Genomic DNA, 15192 nt, shown 5'->3' with positions numbered 1-15192 from the left:
GGGCTGTCTTTTGGTCTTGTTTATGGTTTCCTTTGCTGTGCAAAAGCTTTGAAGTTTCATTAGGTCCCATTTGTTTATTTTTGGTTTTATTTCCATTTCTCTAGGATGTGGGTCAAAAAGGATCTTGCTGTGATTTATGTCATAGAGTGTTCTGCCTATGTTTTCCTCTAAGAGTTTGATAGTGTCTGGCCTTACATTTAGGTCTTTAATCCATTTTGAGTCCCCTTAATTCTTTAGATATTCTTTTCTTTAGTTCTTTGAACATATTTATTGGGTTGGTTCCTCAGGGGCTCCCTTTTCTGTTGGGTGTTATTTTCCTTCCTGTATGTGGCATACTTTCCTCTTTCCTCACGTGTCTTTGTACTTCTTTGTTTTAAACTGGTCATTTTACATATTGTTTCAACAACACTGGTAGCTAATTCTTCAAGCCCTTCAAAGTTTTTTTTTTTTTTTTTTTTTTGCAGTACATGGGCCTCTCACTGTTGTGGCCTCTCCCGTTGCGGAGCACAGGCTCCGGACGCACAGGTTCAGCGGCCGTGGCTCACGGGCCTAGCTGCTCCGCGGCATGTGGGATCTTCCTGGATTGGGGCACGAACCCTTGTCCCCTGCATCGGCAGGTGGACTCTCAACCACTGCGCCACCAGGGAAGCCCTCTTCAAAGTTTTTTGTTGCTGCTGTGGTTTTGTTTTTGTTTCATTTTGGATATTGTTGGTGTTTTTTTCTATTACTGTTCATTTGTTTGCGGCTTTCCTTTACTAATTCTGAAGTTTCTGTATTCCCTCTAATGTATGACCACCGAGTTATCTATTATTTTTAAAGTTATTTTCTTTTTTTTAAACCACTTTATAGAGGTATGATTGACATTCATAAAGCTGTACATATTTAATATATACAACTTGATAAGTTTGGAGAGAAGTATAAGCCTACGAAACCATCACCACAATCTATATGCCATAAACATGTCCATCTCCTCCACAAGTTTCCTCGTGCCCTCTTTATTTATTGTTGTGGTTATAATTATTGTTATTGTGTGTGTGTGTGTGTGTGTGTGTGGTCAGAACACTTAACGTAAGATCTCTTACATTTTTAAGGCTTGATTCCTAGGGATGACATGTGAGTCAGTATTGTTGTGTGATTAGCCAGTCACTGGTCGTGAGATTTTCTTGCACTTTTGGCCCAGGGGATCTTGTGAGAAGACATGCCATCAAACATCAGCCTTAGCTGTCACTTCTTTTTTTAAAAAATTTTATTGGAGTATAGTTGATTTCCATTGTCATGTTAGTTTCAGGTATACATTAGCCGTCAGTTCTTGATTGCACCAGAGATGAGGGACTCGTGTCTTCTCCTTTTGCAGGTCTTCCTTGGGCATGTGCATAGCCTTCCACGTGTGCACAGCCTTTTTGGCCCTGGAAATACATCGGCGCTTTTGAAGTGCCCTGAAGTCCTCTAGTTCTCCTGGATTTCCTTTTAGATCCCGGGCTGGGCTCAAGTTGACCGCAGTTGTAGTCACAGCATTAGGCAGCTGAAGCGTTGCCAGCAGCTTGTTGTTTGCATAACGCCCCAGGGACAGACACCACCTGCCACCCTCCCCACGACCCCAGGCCAGCCCAGCTCTGAGTCAAACCTAGAGATTTCCCAGAGTGCTGCAAGTCCAGACAAAATGGTGACTATGGGATGGCACTTTGAACAGAGCTTCAAAAGCTTCAGATCTGCTGGCCACCTGCAGGGCTGCTGGAGAGGGAGAGAAGATGGTCACAGCCCACGTTAAACCAGCACAGCCCTGCCATCTTGCTAAGGTTCCATTACTTCTCTTGGATGGATGATTTTTCAGTTCATTCTGTGGCTCTGGTTCATTATCTGAGTTCTTAAATGGTTGGTTTTAGTTGTTTAGCCTGCATTTTTGCAATTCTGGAGGGAAAGTGAGTTCATCAATATCCCCATGCCGCCATTCTGGAAGTTGATTCTCCAGTACATTCCCCTGTGAGTCTGGCCTCTTCACTTAGCCAGATGCATGTGAGATGCACCCACTGTGAGGTGTGTATCAACAGTCGGCCCTTTTTATGTTTGAGTAGCACATGGTATGGTTTTAAAATTGTAAAAGCTTCTTTTTATTCATTTGGAGTTGTAAAGATGCATATGTTCATTTAAAAGGGCATGTCGTCAGAGAGACTGTGGAATGTGGGCCTGGTGGCGCTTCTTGGGGCACTGCCAGGAATCTCAGGTCTGAGCACCTTTGAGCAGGGCAGTGTTCACTAGTGGTTTGGAGGAGCAGCCCGTCCCCGGGCAGCAGAGTTGTGGCACCATCGTCTGCCTCTGGGAAGAGGAGCTGACATGATGTAGGAGGAGGTGCTGGTGGGGTGGGTACTACCCGTGCTTGGAGCGGTATGAGCTCCATCCCTCAAAATGTGAGGTGAAACTCGGGACTTCTCCTCACACATGAGCGTGATGGTCCCAGGACACTACCCGTGTTTGTTTATTCCTCACATGGTCATGGAGTGCCTCCTGCATGCTGGGGTTCCAGGTGGTGAACACCAGATGGTCACCCAGAGCCTGGCATCATGGAAGCCACCCTCTTCTGATGTGAGAGAGACACGGACAGGGCAGGCCACGTGTGGGCCCTAGATGTTTTCAATACAGACTTTCAGGGGAGGCCTTGTTTATGAGCGAAGCTTGGAGCAGAGGAAGTAAGGGGTGAGCCTACAGGGGGGTCTGGGGAAGAGTTTTCCAGGAAGAGGGAAAAGGAAATGCAAACCCCAGAGGGAAAAGGAGCTGGAACTGTTCCTGGAGAGTGAAGGGGAAAGGCGTTGAGGTGAGGTCAGGAGTGTGTGTGTGTGTGTGTGTGTGTGTGTGTGTGTGTGTGTGCAGGCATGCACGCTCACATGTGGAGGGGCTGGAGACGGGGCTCTGGCTGCTCCTCTGAGGAGGTGGAAGGTGCTGGAAGTTGTTGAGCACAAAAGCATTCATTCATTCACCAACTGAGCAACTACCGGCTGTGCTCCAGGTGCTGGGCATAGAGCAGTGAGCAGACAGGCAGAAACCCCTGCTCCCAGGAAGAGGAGACAGAGACATAAACTAATGAATAAATCATCTCTTGGAAGTGCTAAGGGGAAAAGAAAAATGGGAAGCAGGTTAAGTGGCAGGACTGTGTGCACAAATGTGGAGGGAAGTGTTTGAATAACATCCCGGCAGGCCTTGTCCCAGGAGGTAGCATTATATGAGAGAGATGAAGATAGAAGCAACGTGGTAAGCTTTGTGTAAGTATAATATACATAGATAAAAGTGCATAAATCCCCACATCACTAGACCATGCCAGCAGCCTCTCAGAAACCCATCCCCTGCTCCTTCCCGGCCATCACCCCCAACGTCACCAGCCTTCTGACCTCCATCCTTGCAGATGCCTCTGCCCATTTATGAACGTGGTGTAAGTGGGATCATACAATACAGGGTCTTTTGTATGTGTATTTTCTTCCTCTCAGCCTCAGGCTTTTGTGATTCGCCCCTGCTGTCTCAGGAGATGGTATTTGAAGCTCCTTTTAGAGGTGCAAGTGTGTCTGCTACATGGAGAGCAGTGGGGAGGGGGGGAGGGGAGGGTTGGGGGGGCTGTCATGTGATCCAGCAGAGCCGGAGCTACTGAGACTGGGTGTGAGCAGGGAGGTGTGAGGAGCGTCGCATTCTGATGTATTTTGAAGACAGAGCAAACAGCATTTCTTGTTGGATTGCACGTGGGGTATGAGAGGAAAGGGAGTCAGAGATAACCAGGATGTGTGGCCTTAGCCCGTGGAAGGCTGAAGTCAGAGTTTAGGGAGGCTGGTGACTGCAGGGGAGTGGTCTGTGGAAGAAAGCCGGGTTTGTGTTTGGACAAGCTGAGCGTGACGTGTCTATTAGATGTGCAGGCGGAGACGTGAGCTGGTCCTCCCGTTTCTGAGCCTGGCTTTTTGTGGAGAGGGCAGGCTCGGAAAGGTGTGCTGGGGAGTTGTGGGTGTTTTGCTGTCGTTTAAAGCCAGGTCATCAAGGGGACAGGTACAGAAAGAGAGGGAAAGCTTTTGCAGGCCCAGCTCTGGGGCACTGCAGCATTTACGGGGCCGGAGACAAGGAGACATTCACAAGAGAAACTGAAGCAGGAGAGGATCCAAACGTGGAGGGTCAAGTGAAGGGAGTCGTGCGGATGGTGTGCGTCGTATAAAGTGGGCAGCCCTGTGTAAACGTTGAGCAGAATCATTACCAAAAATGGTCAGACAGACTGCTCCAGATCCCACGACACATTCCCTCTGGGCCTGCCATGCCGCTCTTTGGGAAGAGTGCTGGTGGTGTAAATATTATGAGAAAGAAGGAATGCCAGCCTGAGAGGAGGGGCTCTGGGAGGATGCCACGGCTGCTGCCAGAAACTTAGGGAGATGAAGCTCAGAGGACAGTGGTGTCCCCAACTGAAGCCATGAGGGGACACCTTCAGAACGCAGGAGTCGGGATGCTAGAGTCATTAGCAAGTTGTTGGCAGATCCTTTCAGTATGTGGGCAAGCCCACCCCCGACACCTCTGTACTTAGTCCAGACCCCCTGTTTATTCTTTCTCATCAAGGCTTTCTCTGTCTCTGTCAGCCTGTTCCATGCAGTTGCAAAAGTCACTTTCAAATCAGCATTAAGTATAAAGAAGCTTTGAAGATAAGTAACACTACCTGTTATGGGTTGATTTGTGTCCCCCCAAAATAGATATAATGGAGTCCTAACCCCCAGTATCTCAGAATGTTACCTTATTTGGAGATAGTGTCTTTACAGAATTAAATTAAAATGAGGTCACTGGGGTGGGCCTCTATCCACTGTGACTGGTGTCTATGCATAGAGGAAAGACCATGTGAAGGCACAGGGAGAAGCTGGCCATCTACAAGCCAAGCAGAGTGGCTGCAAGAGAAACAACCCTGCCAACACTTTGATCTTGGATTTCCGGCCTCCAGACTGTTGTTTAAGCCACCCAGGCTGTGGCACTTCGTTAGGGCAGCCCTAGAAAACTCATACAGGAGCTACCTTTAAGAAAATCACTGCTGGGCTTCGCTCGTGGCCCAGTGGTTGAGAGTCCGCCTGCTGATGCAGGGGACACGGGTTCGTGCCCCGGTCCGGGAAGATCCCACGTGTCGTGGAGCGGCTGGGCCCGTGAGCCATGGCTGCTGGGCCTGCACATCCGGAGCCTGTGCTCCTCAATGGGAGAGGGCACAACAGTGAGAGGCCCGCGTACCGCAAAAAAAAAAAAAAAAAAAAAAAAAGAAAATCACTGCTGTCATCTTTGATTATAACAGATGTATATCCTTGTTTGTTTCCATGAGCTCCAAGTGATTGCTGCCAACAAATCTTCTGCTTTCAAATACGCCAACTGGTCGACCTGCTCTGGGGATGAGTGCAACTTCAGGCTACATAGGCTGGACGTAGACTCATGGCTGAAAGAGGCTGCAAACCTTCAGAATCCCTTCCCTCTGGGTCTCATTTACTCCACCCTGAGATTTCTCCGGGCAGCCCTGGATTCCAAGGCTATTGCACCTGCAGCTGAGGAGTTTAAAACTCTCCCTGAAGCAAACAGAAAGTAACTTCCAGCATTATCATGGGACAATACGCAGTTTCTTTTACTAATAAGGGTTTTTCTTTAAAAAAAAAAAAAAAATCGTTTCCCTCCTTACCTTTTTTTGTTTTTTGAAAAATAAATTATTTATTTATTTATTTTTGGCTGCATTGGGTCTTCGTTGCTGCACGCGGGCTTTCTCTAGTTGCAGCGAGCGGGGGCTACTTTTCATTGCGGTACGCAGCCTTCTCCTTGCGGTGGCTTCTCTTGTTGTGGAGCACAGGCTCTAGGCACATGGGCTTCAGTAGTTGTGGCTCGCGGGTTCAGTAGTTGTGGCTTGCGGGCTCTAGAGCACAGGCTCAGTAGTTGGGCGCACGGGCTTAGTTGCTCTGCAGCATGTGGGATCTTTGTGGACCAAGGCTCGAACCCGTGTACCCTGCATTGGCAGGTGGATTCTTAACCACTGCGCCACCAGAGAAGTCCCCTCCTTACCTTTAATTAAACACCTTCCAGAGGTTCAAGGTGAAAAAGTGATTCCTTGTGTTCATGGGAATAATTGATACTCAAAAGAGTCTTCTGTGAAACCAAGTGGAAAGAGAATGAGCTCGGAGTACTTACCCAACGTTTCTGTTTGCTCCTCTTCTGTTGGTTTTGCAGAAACCAGCAGTTAACAAGCAGGCGCATCAGTGGCATCAGGCCCCGGAGCTCGTGTTGCAGTGAAGGGTGTCAGGGTCTCGCCCTTTCAGCGGCATCTGTTATGGGTGGGGTCTCCCGGCCTCCCAGCTCTGCCAGGCCCCGTGCCACCGCGGCCAGGGGCTGTAGGTGTTGGGAAAGAGAGAGGTCAGTGAAAGGCCCCAATTCAGCCTCCTGAGCAGCTTCACTCCCCCTTCAACCGACTATACACTTGGCCCTTGACAGTGGGACCTTTGTTGGGGGTTCTGGGGGGCTGTCTGTGACAGAGGTAGGAAAAGCGTTATGACAGCAGTATTGGAGGGCATTGGGCCTGTGCCTGGACTCTTTTGGGGATTTGATATTTTTGCTGTGGAAGTAGAATCAAAGTGAAGTTTAAATTGGTGAGAGACACTGGTCACTCCACTTTCAGGTTGTTGGATTTAACTTTGTATTTCCAGAGCAGCGTTAGGTCAGCCCCTTAAGGAATGTAGACCCAGAGGCTAATATTTGCTCAACTCCAAGTTCAAAATAACGAAATGAAAAATTACAGACTGTTAAGACTACTGCCGATTAGATACTGGCAGCTCACCTTGAACGCCGTGTGGTTTTCTAGCTGGCAGTTGAGACACACTGTGTGACGTTTTAGTAAGCGCATTCCCAGAAACATTATCGAGTCTCTTTACTATGGACATACTTTCTCTGGCCCAGTTCCCAGGCTAATGGACTCACCTTTTAGGATTCTATACTCTGCTCCTTTCCAGTTATTGATTCTCTTCCTTAAATTGTTGCATTTCCAGCATCACGGATGTTTTCAATTTGATGTGTTGCTGAGCTAAGTGATTGTTCTGGAACACGTTATGGACGTTTCCAGTTGCCAGTGGATGTGCTGACTTTTCATGCAGCACAGCTCATCATAAAATCCATGCTTGCCCTTCCAGAGGCTCCTGGCCTGCCGCACGGTCCTCCCTTCCAGGCTGTGGTCTTTTACCCACGTGCCCTGACTGCTGTTCATTCTCATATTCTGGAAATTACACCATCATTAAGGACGACCAAATCCAAGAATGCAAAGCTTTGGTGAATGAAATACCATCACTAATTAAAAGGAGGCTGCTTTGAATTTGTCCGAATAGGCCAGAGACTGCATGTAATTAAATCACAAGTGTACTGATTCACATCAACAGGTAGAGATTGATGGGTGAATAGTCTGAGTAACAAAACATTTTTTAAGAGAAACACAAATCAAAAACAGAGTAGCACATGAACTCAAATCCAAGGGTGTGGGTTGAACTTCATTAGTAAACTCGCTGTTAATCAAATGTCTCTGCTCTTAATGAGAGAGCTGTATTTTAAGACCAGAGAAGGAGCCTGGAAATCAGAACAGACCCACTTGTACTTTGCAGATATAAATTTCTCTTACCTGATTGATGCCTTAAATCAAGATGTCACATTAGAGGCCTGTGTTGAGAGAAGGTCTGTAGGAGATCTTGTTTGACTGAGGCACGGTTTCTAATTACTCAGAATTTGCACCCATTTGGGCCGGCCGTGCATTTCCAGCTATTGCGGGCTTGTGGGAAACCCTGATTTTTTAACCAGCCCAGCAACATCAACAACGCATCCTTTCATCTGGTCTTTCTTCAGACACCAATTGGTTCAGCCCTGAATATACGGGACAGTGATAAGTGCTGCTAAGAATACATGCTAAGTATCAGGTTAGGAGCCAGTATCACCATGCCATGACAATTAACGTAAAATTTAGCTCAAAACCCGATATTCTCAAAAGTGATTTAATTGCTGAGCATTCACTGTTATGCTGTTGAATCTTTGAATAAACTGTATCAGATTCTGTGAATCTGTGTCACGCGCGGTTAATGTTCATGCCTGGCTTGCACCATTAAGGCTGTTTGGAGATAGGCTCTTTCCTACAGCTCTTCTTTACTTGTGAGCCTTGGTTAAGTGCTTGACCAGTGTGGAAGAATGTTTAATTGTTCTTCAATAAACTTTGTACTGTGTGAAGATAGGGCAGAGGGTTTGCATATTCCTCATACTCTGCTTCCTCTTAGTGTTAAATCTTATATTAGTGTGGTACCTTTGTCACAGCGGATATGCCAAGATCAACGCATTATTCTTTACTAAAATCCATACTATTCGTCTTTCTTTGGACTTTTGGATATCTTTTTTTTTGTTCTAGGATCCCACTCTGGTTACCACATTGTAGTTAGTCTTTGCTCTAGGTTTTAAAGTGTAATTTTGACATGGGTGAAAGTATACACTTAATGTATCATTGCATGGCAACCAGCCACACTTAAATTTTTCCATATTAAATGCTCTCCTTTCTTTTTTATAAATGATGGGTATTTTTTTTTTTTTTTCCGGTACGCGGGCCTCTCACCGTTGTGGCCTCTCCTGTTGCGGAGCACAGGCTCCAGACGCGCAGGCTCAGCGACCATGGCTCACGGGTCCAGCCGCTCCGCGGCATGTGGGATCTTCCCGGACCAGGGCACGAACCCGTGTCCCCTGCATCGGCAGGCGGACTGTCAACCACTGCGCCACCAGGGAAGCCCAATGCTCTCCTTTCTTTAAACATCAAAAAACTAATAAAGAGTTAATGATCACTACCTGGTTAGTGCTATCAAAGGTTTGAGTTTTCTGGTAGCTTTACATTGTCGCCCTGTGTGTTTTTTTCCAGTGAAGATCACTCACATCCAATGGAAAAAGTTAGAGCGTCATGAATTCACATTTTTTAAAATAAGTTTATTTTTTTTTAATTTATTTTTATTTTTGCCTGCGTTGGGTCTTTGTTGCTGCACACGGGGCTTTTCTCTAGTTGTGAGGAGCAGGGGCTACTCTTCGTCGCAGCACGTGGACTTCTCATTGCAGTGGCCTCTCCCGCCGCGGAGCATGGGCTCCAGGTGCGCGGGCCTCAGTAGTTGTGGCGCACGGGCTTAGTTGCTCTGCGGCATGTGGGATCTTCCCGGACCAGGGCTCGAACCCATGTCCCCTGCATTGGCAGGCGATTCTTAACAACTGCACCACCAAGGAAGCCCCCATGAATTCACATTCTTCATGGACACATGTGGTGTTAGTACAACTTCTAGTATTTTACCAAAACGAAGGACATGTAGATTTGCTCCAAGTAATAGCCTAGTTTTCAGAAAACAATAATTAAGTCCTGAGGAGTTAGGGCAGCCAATTCCTCCCAGAACCTTTTCTCTCTTTAGGTCTTCCCCATCTCCAGTCAGCCAGCTGGGGTGAGGGTACCGGCATCAGGTAAACCCAAGGGGACCTTTGTGTAAAGAAGCACTCAGGACAGCCATGTGGGAGATCTGACTGGACTCTCACTACCTTGGACTAATCGCTGACTGAACTGGGCTGGCAGTAATTGCCAAGGTGGGTTATGGGGTGAAGAAGGTGGATAGAGATCATTCGTCCAGCCCTGGTGACCTGCAGAAGAACATGCTATTCGGGGAGAAAGCAGATGACACGAGTTCTCAATGCTGCATTCATTTTGGTGGCCCCTAAACTCGCAGTGATGAAATCCTTCCTTAGTCCTTCTTGTCACGAGCCATGTCTTATCTACAGCAGGAATGTGAACGTGTGCTGGTCTCTTCCAAGTGAGACTTTCAGCTCCTAAACCGTCATATATTTGGATAAATAATCCTAGTTCTCTAGCTTTCCATAGTTCTCTGTCTTTCATCCTTTAGTCATCACTGTGTCTCCCATGCATACTCCATATCCTGTCTACTTGGGCAGCCAAAACCTCCCCACAGGGTCTGGGCAGTGGCCTGATGTGCTGATGTAGCATTTAATGGCCTTTGCTAATCACCTAGTACAGTGTGCTTCTCTCTAGCCTTCTTTTTTTTTTTTTTTTCTTCTCTTTTTGGGCATGAAAATTTAAAAACCTAATAAAATTAATATTTGTTCAAAAACCCACATATCGTATGATTCCATTTATATAAAATGGCCCAAACAGATAAATCCATAGAGACAAGAAACAGGTTAGTGGTTACAGGGTCTGGGGGAGGTGAGATTCTGGGGGACTGCTAATGGGAACAAGGTTACTTTTGGAGGTGATAAAATATTGCAGAATTACATAGTGGAGATGGTTGAACAACCTTGTGAATATATTAAAAACCACTTGATTATAGACTTTAAAATGCGGACTTTTGTGGTATGTGAATTATGTCAGTTAAAAGCTTGATGCTTGTTCATTGTAAAGATGTTGAAAAATAAAAGAGGACATTTAAATTACCTATATAATTTCAGATAACTAATAGTGACACTTTGATGCGTGGGTGGCAGTTTTGTTGTTTCTGTTTTATGTTTGTTTCATTTTTTTTTTCCCTTTAGGTTGTTCTTGACCCTTTTAGGGCCAGGAGAAATCCTGTTGGAATCTGCCAAGGCACTAGACCCTGGTCTCACTTGTCCCCATACCCCAGGTTCACATTTGCCCCTGTTACATTTTGCTTGTAAATTTTAGGAGGTGCAGCATCTTGAGTAAAGATGGCTGTTCTGCCAGGAGAATGAAGACTCTTAACTTCAGAATGTAAATACTGCCCTTATTTCTCAGGAAGCAACAATAGGACCTAGTTTTGCTGGAACTTAAGGTGTCAGTTCTAAGGACCGAGGTGATTGGATATCATGAATTTATTCACACATTTGACTTGCAGAGGAAATGGGCAGGATATCAGCCACTGTATGCTTTCACATCTAAGTCCCAAAGCTTGGGGTCCCTGATATTAGCCTGGTGGGCTACTTGAAACTTACCTGTTTTTCCAAATATGTAGATGATGCTCTCTTGCTCAAATGCCCAAGCTAAATTTTACCTAGGGTAAAAATTAAGGCTGAGGAGAAACAAAAAATCAAATTCCAGCATATGTGCTGACCAGGGCAATATACACAGGGAGAATCTCAGCACTTCTAATGTCGAGAACAACTTTGCATGTCTCTGTGGGGGTGACATCTGCTCATGAGTCAACAGAAGCATTTGGATCACCTCCGGCTCTTCTCCCATGAAGAGTGCGCATGTCCACACCCCGGCTTGGATGCTCATGAAAATACTTATGCTTCCAAACTAAAAGCTGCCTTGGAAGAGCCAGGAGCCTCGTGCCCAGTGGAATTGGGCTAATGGCGCTTATTTTTCTTCAGAGTGTATATTTATTTGACTGTTTCACACCATTTGTCAATTTCTAAGCAGTTAATAATTTTTATGCCTCTTTCAGATATGTGTATATAGTACAAGTGTGTTTGATTTCCTGTGGTCTCTCTACATTTAAACAGTGCTGAGTGATTGTATGTGTAACATGCCAATTTAAAATTTCAAACCTCAACTGAACCGTGTTGATTGGCTTACATAGCTCATGTTTGTCCCTGTCCTGTAGCAGCCCCAGATTCTGTCTAGGTTTTAGTGCTAGGACCATTAGCCCTCAATAGAGACACAGCCTCTGATGTCCTCCAGCTGTTTACAATCCACTGAGGAAAATTAAAACATATGCAACTATTAATTCAGAGAAATGATGTGGTTGCCACCGGAGAGGTGTACAGTTTGTTTTGGCTTGTTTTGTTTTTAATATTTATTAATTTATTTGGCTGCGTCGGGTCTTAGTTGAGGCATGCGGGATCCTCCACTGTGGCGCGCGGGCTCTTCGTTGCAGTGCTCAGGCTTCTCTCTAGTTGTGGCATGTGGGCTCTAGAGCCCATGGGCTTAGTTACCCCGGGCATGTGGGATCTTAGTTCCCTGACCAGGGATCAAACCCGAGTACCCTGCATTGGAAGGTGGATTCTTACCCACTGTGCCACCAGGGAAGTCTCTTGGGGCATAGTTTTAAAAGGTGTTACTTCTGAATGGTTGATCAAGGACATTTTATGAAAGATGGTACGGGTGCATGGCTTCTGACGGGTGGGTAAGTTTGGACTGGGAGTGATAGAAAGGACTCTACCATAATTGAATGTGAAAAGCCATGGGCCCATTCAGAAATAATGTCTCCTGTTGGTTGCTTGGGAACTGGGCCTGAATTCTAAGGGCATTGCAAGCTGATGCGTCGCCTCGAGTGTCCCGTGACTTAGGAACAAGCGGGTAGAGAGGATCGGCTTAGACACACGGGTACCCTTAAGTGTAAACCGGCCAGTGTTTGTTTAGCTAAATAATTTGAAGAATCTTGCGTACCTGGTTCTGCCTGAAAATCACTTGTACTGCACTTTTAGACACCAGTTTTTCTGAGCAAGGCCTCATCTTAAGCGGGATCTGAAGTGTCTGGGGGCTTTGTTAGTTCTCGTCTCTCATTTGAGAGGCAAGTGGGATGACCCAATATTGAATTATAAACTGCCTTTAATAATTTTTTTTAAATGTGGTAAATACATATAAAATTTACCATCTTAACCATTTTCAATGCACAATTCAGTGGCATCAAGTACATTCGCATTGTTGTAAAACCATCACCATTATCCAGCTTCAGAACTTTCTCATCTTCCCAAAATGGAACTCTGTCCCTGTTAAACAAACACTAACTGCCCATTCTGCCTCCCCACAATCCCTGTTACCCACTATTCTACTTTCTTTGAATTTCAGTACTCTAGGTATCTCATTAATCATATAGTATTTGTTTTTCTGTGTCAGGCTATTTCACTCGGCATAATGTCTTCAAGTTTCATCCATGTTGTAACACGTGTCAGGATTTCCTTCTTTCTAAGCTGCATCATTTTCCATCGTATGTGTGTCCCACTCTTTGATAGGCTTTGATGCTATAAACCCAGATTCATCCAGATGTGTTGTAAGAGTCACCCTTGACTTCGCCATTTCTACCCCCACCTCCAACCAGTGCGACCCAGTCAAGGCCAAGGTATGGGGTGAAAGTCTTGAAAGTAAACTGCGTTGGGATATTGAGAAGGGTCTCTATGAGGCCCCAAACAGTTTCTAGGTCATCAGTCACACCTGCCCACCCTTCCCCGGCATTCCAGGACAGGGGACCCATGACTCTGTGTTGTATTCCCACTTGAACAGACCAGATCTGTTCTTGCCATTGGTGTTTATGATTTTGGGGGTGGCTGCTCCCTCTGACACAGCCTCTGAGGTGTGGGGTTGCAATTGCCATAAGGATCAGAAACTTCTGTCCTTACAGTTACGGGTAGATCAGTCCTTGGCTGCTGGCTGCCGGTGGGTCTGGGGGCCGGGAGGGGAATGAGCTGCTGAAGAAACCCTCCAATTCTGAATTTATTCAGAATTACCAGGGGCCTCTATTTGGAGGGCCACCTGCTGACTCTGGCTCCAGAGTGTTTAATTTTGCCATCCCGTGTTTTAATCTCTCTGTCTTTCCCTTAATGAAACTTCAGCCACATGTTTGCTTCCTCCGTATGTGCCGCAAAGCATTTGCATTTTGCTGTTCTTGGGATAAAGCAAGAATCACTTTTGCTGTTGTATCAAATCTGATGCTAGAAAAGCCCTCTGGAAGCTACCATAACGCCTTATCCCTCTAGGTTTTCTATACAGTGGGGAGTTTTGCTGAAACATTATTATCTCTGCATGAGAAGCAGAGTAAAGGTCCTGAAGGGAAACCTCAGTAATGTGTGTGCTGTGCTCTTTTTGCACAGGGCAAGCAGAGGTTCCCGACCCGAATGACCCTTTGGGACAACTGGATGGACACGACAGCCCTATTCCAACTCTAAAAGGTAAATTGTGAAGTGCTCTTTGAATGCAAGTGTTCGAAAGTGTTTTCACGGTACCATGTAGAGGGGCTCACAGTGCCATTCTACTCAAGGCTTGGCCTGATGAGATGGATGGTCAGGGTCCCCTGTGGCCCAGTGCTGCCCCATGGGTGGGTGTGAAGTCGAATCCGGCCTCTGTATCCCAACACTGAATCAAATCTCGGAGACAGAGTTTTGGGTGAAGTAGGAAAGAATACATTTATTGCTTTGCCAGGCAGAGGGGGTCACAGCAGGCTAATGCCCTCAAAACTGTGTGTCCCAACCTGCAGGGGGTAGTGAGGAGTTTTATAGTAATGGCTCAAAGACGGCATGATCAGCTTGTGGACATTCTTCTGACTGGTTGGTGGTGAGGTAAGTGGGAGTCAGCATCATCAGCCTTCTGGTTCTAACTGGTCTGGGGTCTACATGCTTGTGAGCAGCGTACCTTTCACTTCTCCCACCAGGTGGGGGTTTCAGTTTCTGCAAAACAGCTCAAAGATATTGTTATGTGTATCCCTTGAGGGGGAACCAGGACCCTGACCCAAGGCTGCACTATTGTTTCTTGACTGTTCCTCCCTTGTCTCCACATCCTCTCCCTTCCCTGATTAGCAACTGTTGGAACTGCCCATTGGAACTCAGGGAAGGTCATGGAGGCTGAATGAAGCCTATTTCCTGTAATCAAGAAATGGGGGGCACAGGCTTTTGTGCCCAGGAACCCCACAGGGTCCTGCTTAGTATCCGTGCAGTGGCCTGCCTCCCTCTACATCTGTGTCTCTTGATGCAGTTGTGAGGGTGCTGAGGGCTGGTTGGAGCTAGTCAGAAGCCTGTGGGTGGGTGGGAGATAGAGGGCAGGGGTAGACAGATTGCCACTGGAGGGAGGAAGGGGCTTTGGGGATGTTTCGTGGGGCCTGAGTGGAGCCTTAAGAGCTGGACTCCTGGCTTGGCCACAAAGTCTCCTGAGGACAAGTGGCCGTCTTCTGGGCTTATTGTCGAGGTGTAATTGTCCAGACTAAGGGGCACCTCAGGCGGGCAGGTGGCCCTCCTGCAAAGGATCACCGAAGACCATGTTCTTTGTCTTGTTGCTCCGGGCTTTCCCAGAGGTCACTGTAAGGGTTACTGTTCACTTGGCACTCTTTGTTGGCGTCTTAGATTTGTAGAGTCGATAGACCCCATTTCCTGTGATGCAGCCCAGTCACTTGAGGAAGTGACGATTTTCCTGCTGCATCCGCTGTCACCATATTGCCTTAGATTATTGCCTCAGTCAGCTTGAGCTGCCGCAACAAAACACCACAGACTGGA

General features: G+C 46.6%; 1 protein-coding gene across 4 annotated transcripts in view; it reads left to right on the top strand.

Annotated features, from left to right (window-relative positions):
• Positions 1 to 15192, top strand: part of ROR2 (receptor tyrosine kinase like orphan receptor 2) — a 222838-nt gene that overhangs the window by 156689 nt on the left and 50957 nt on the right. For all 4 annotated transcript variants that reach the window (XR_004350484.1, XR_004350485.1, XM_032635879.1 and 1 more), the window contains exon 2: positions 13801 to 13878. Coding sequence is in view for 2 of the 4 variants with exons in the window: in XM_032635879.1 (XP_032491770.1) it covers positions 13801 to 13878 (78 nt within the window). In the remaining 2 variants the exon portion in view is untranslated. The remainder of the gene's footprint in view (positions 1 to 13800; positions 13879 to 15192) is intronic.

The sequence above is a fragment of the Phocoena sinus genome, chromosome 6, assembly GCF_008692025.1.
Source record: "Phocoena sinus isolate mPhoSin1 chromosome 6, mPhoSin1.pri, whole genome shotgun sequence".
Taxonomy (NCBI): domain Eukaryota; kingdom Metazoa; phylum Chordata; class Mammalia; order Artiodactyla; family Phocoenidae; genus Phocoena; species Phocoena sinus.
Note: the sequence above shows the minus strand (reverse complement) of the source record. Positions and strands in the feature narration are given on the sequence as shown.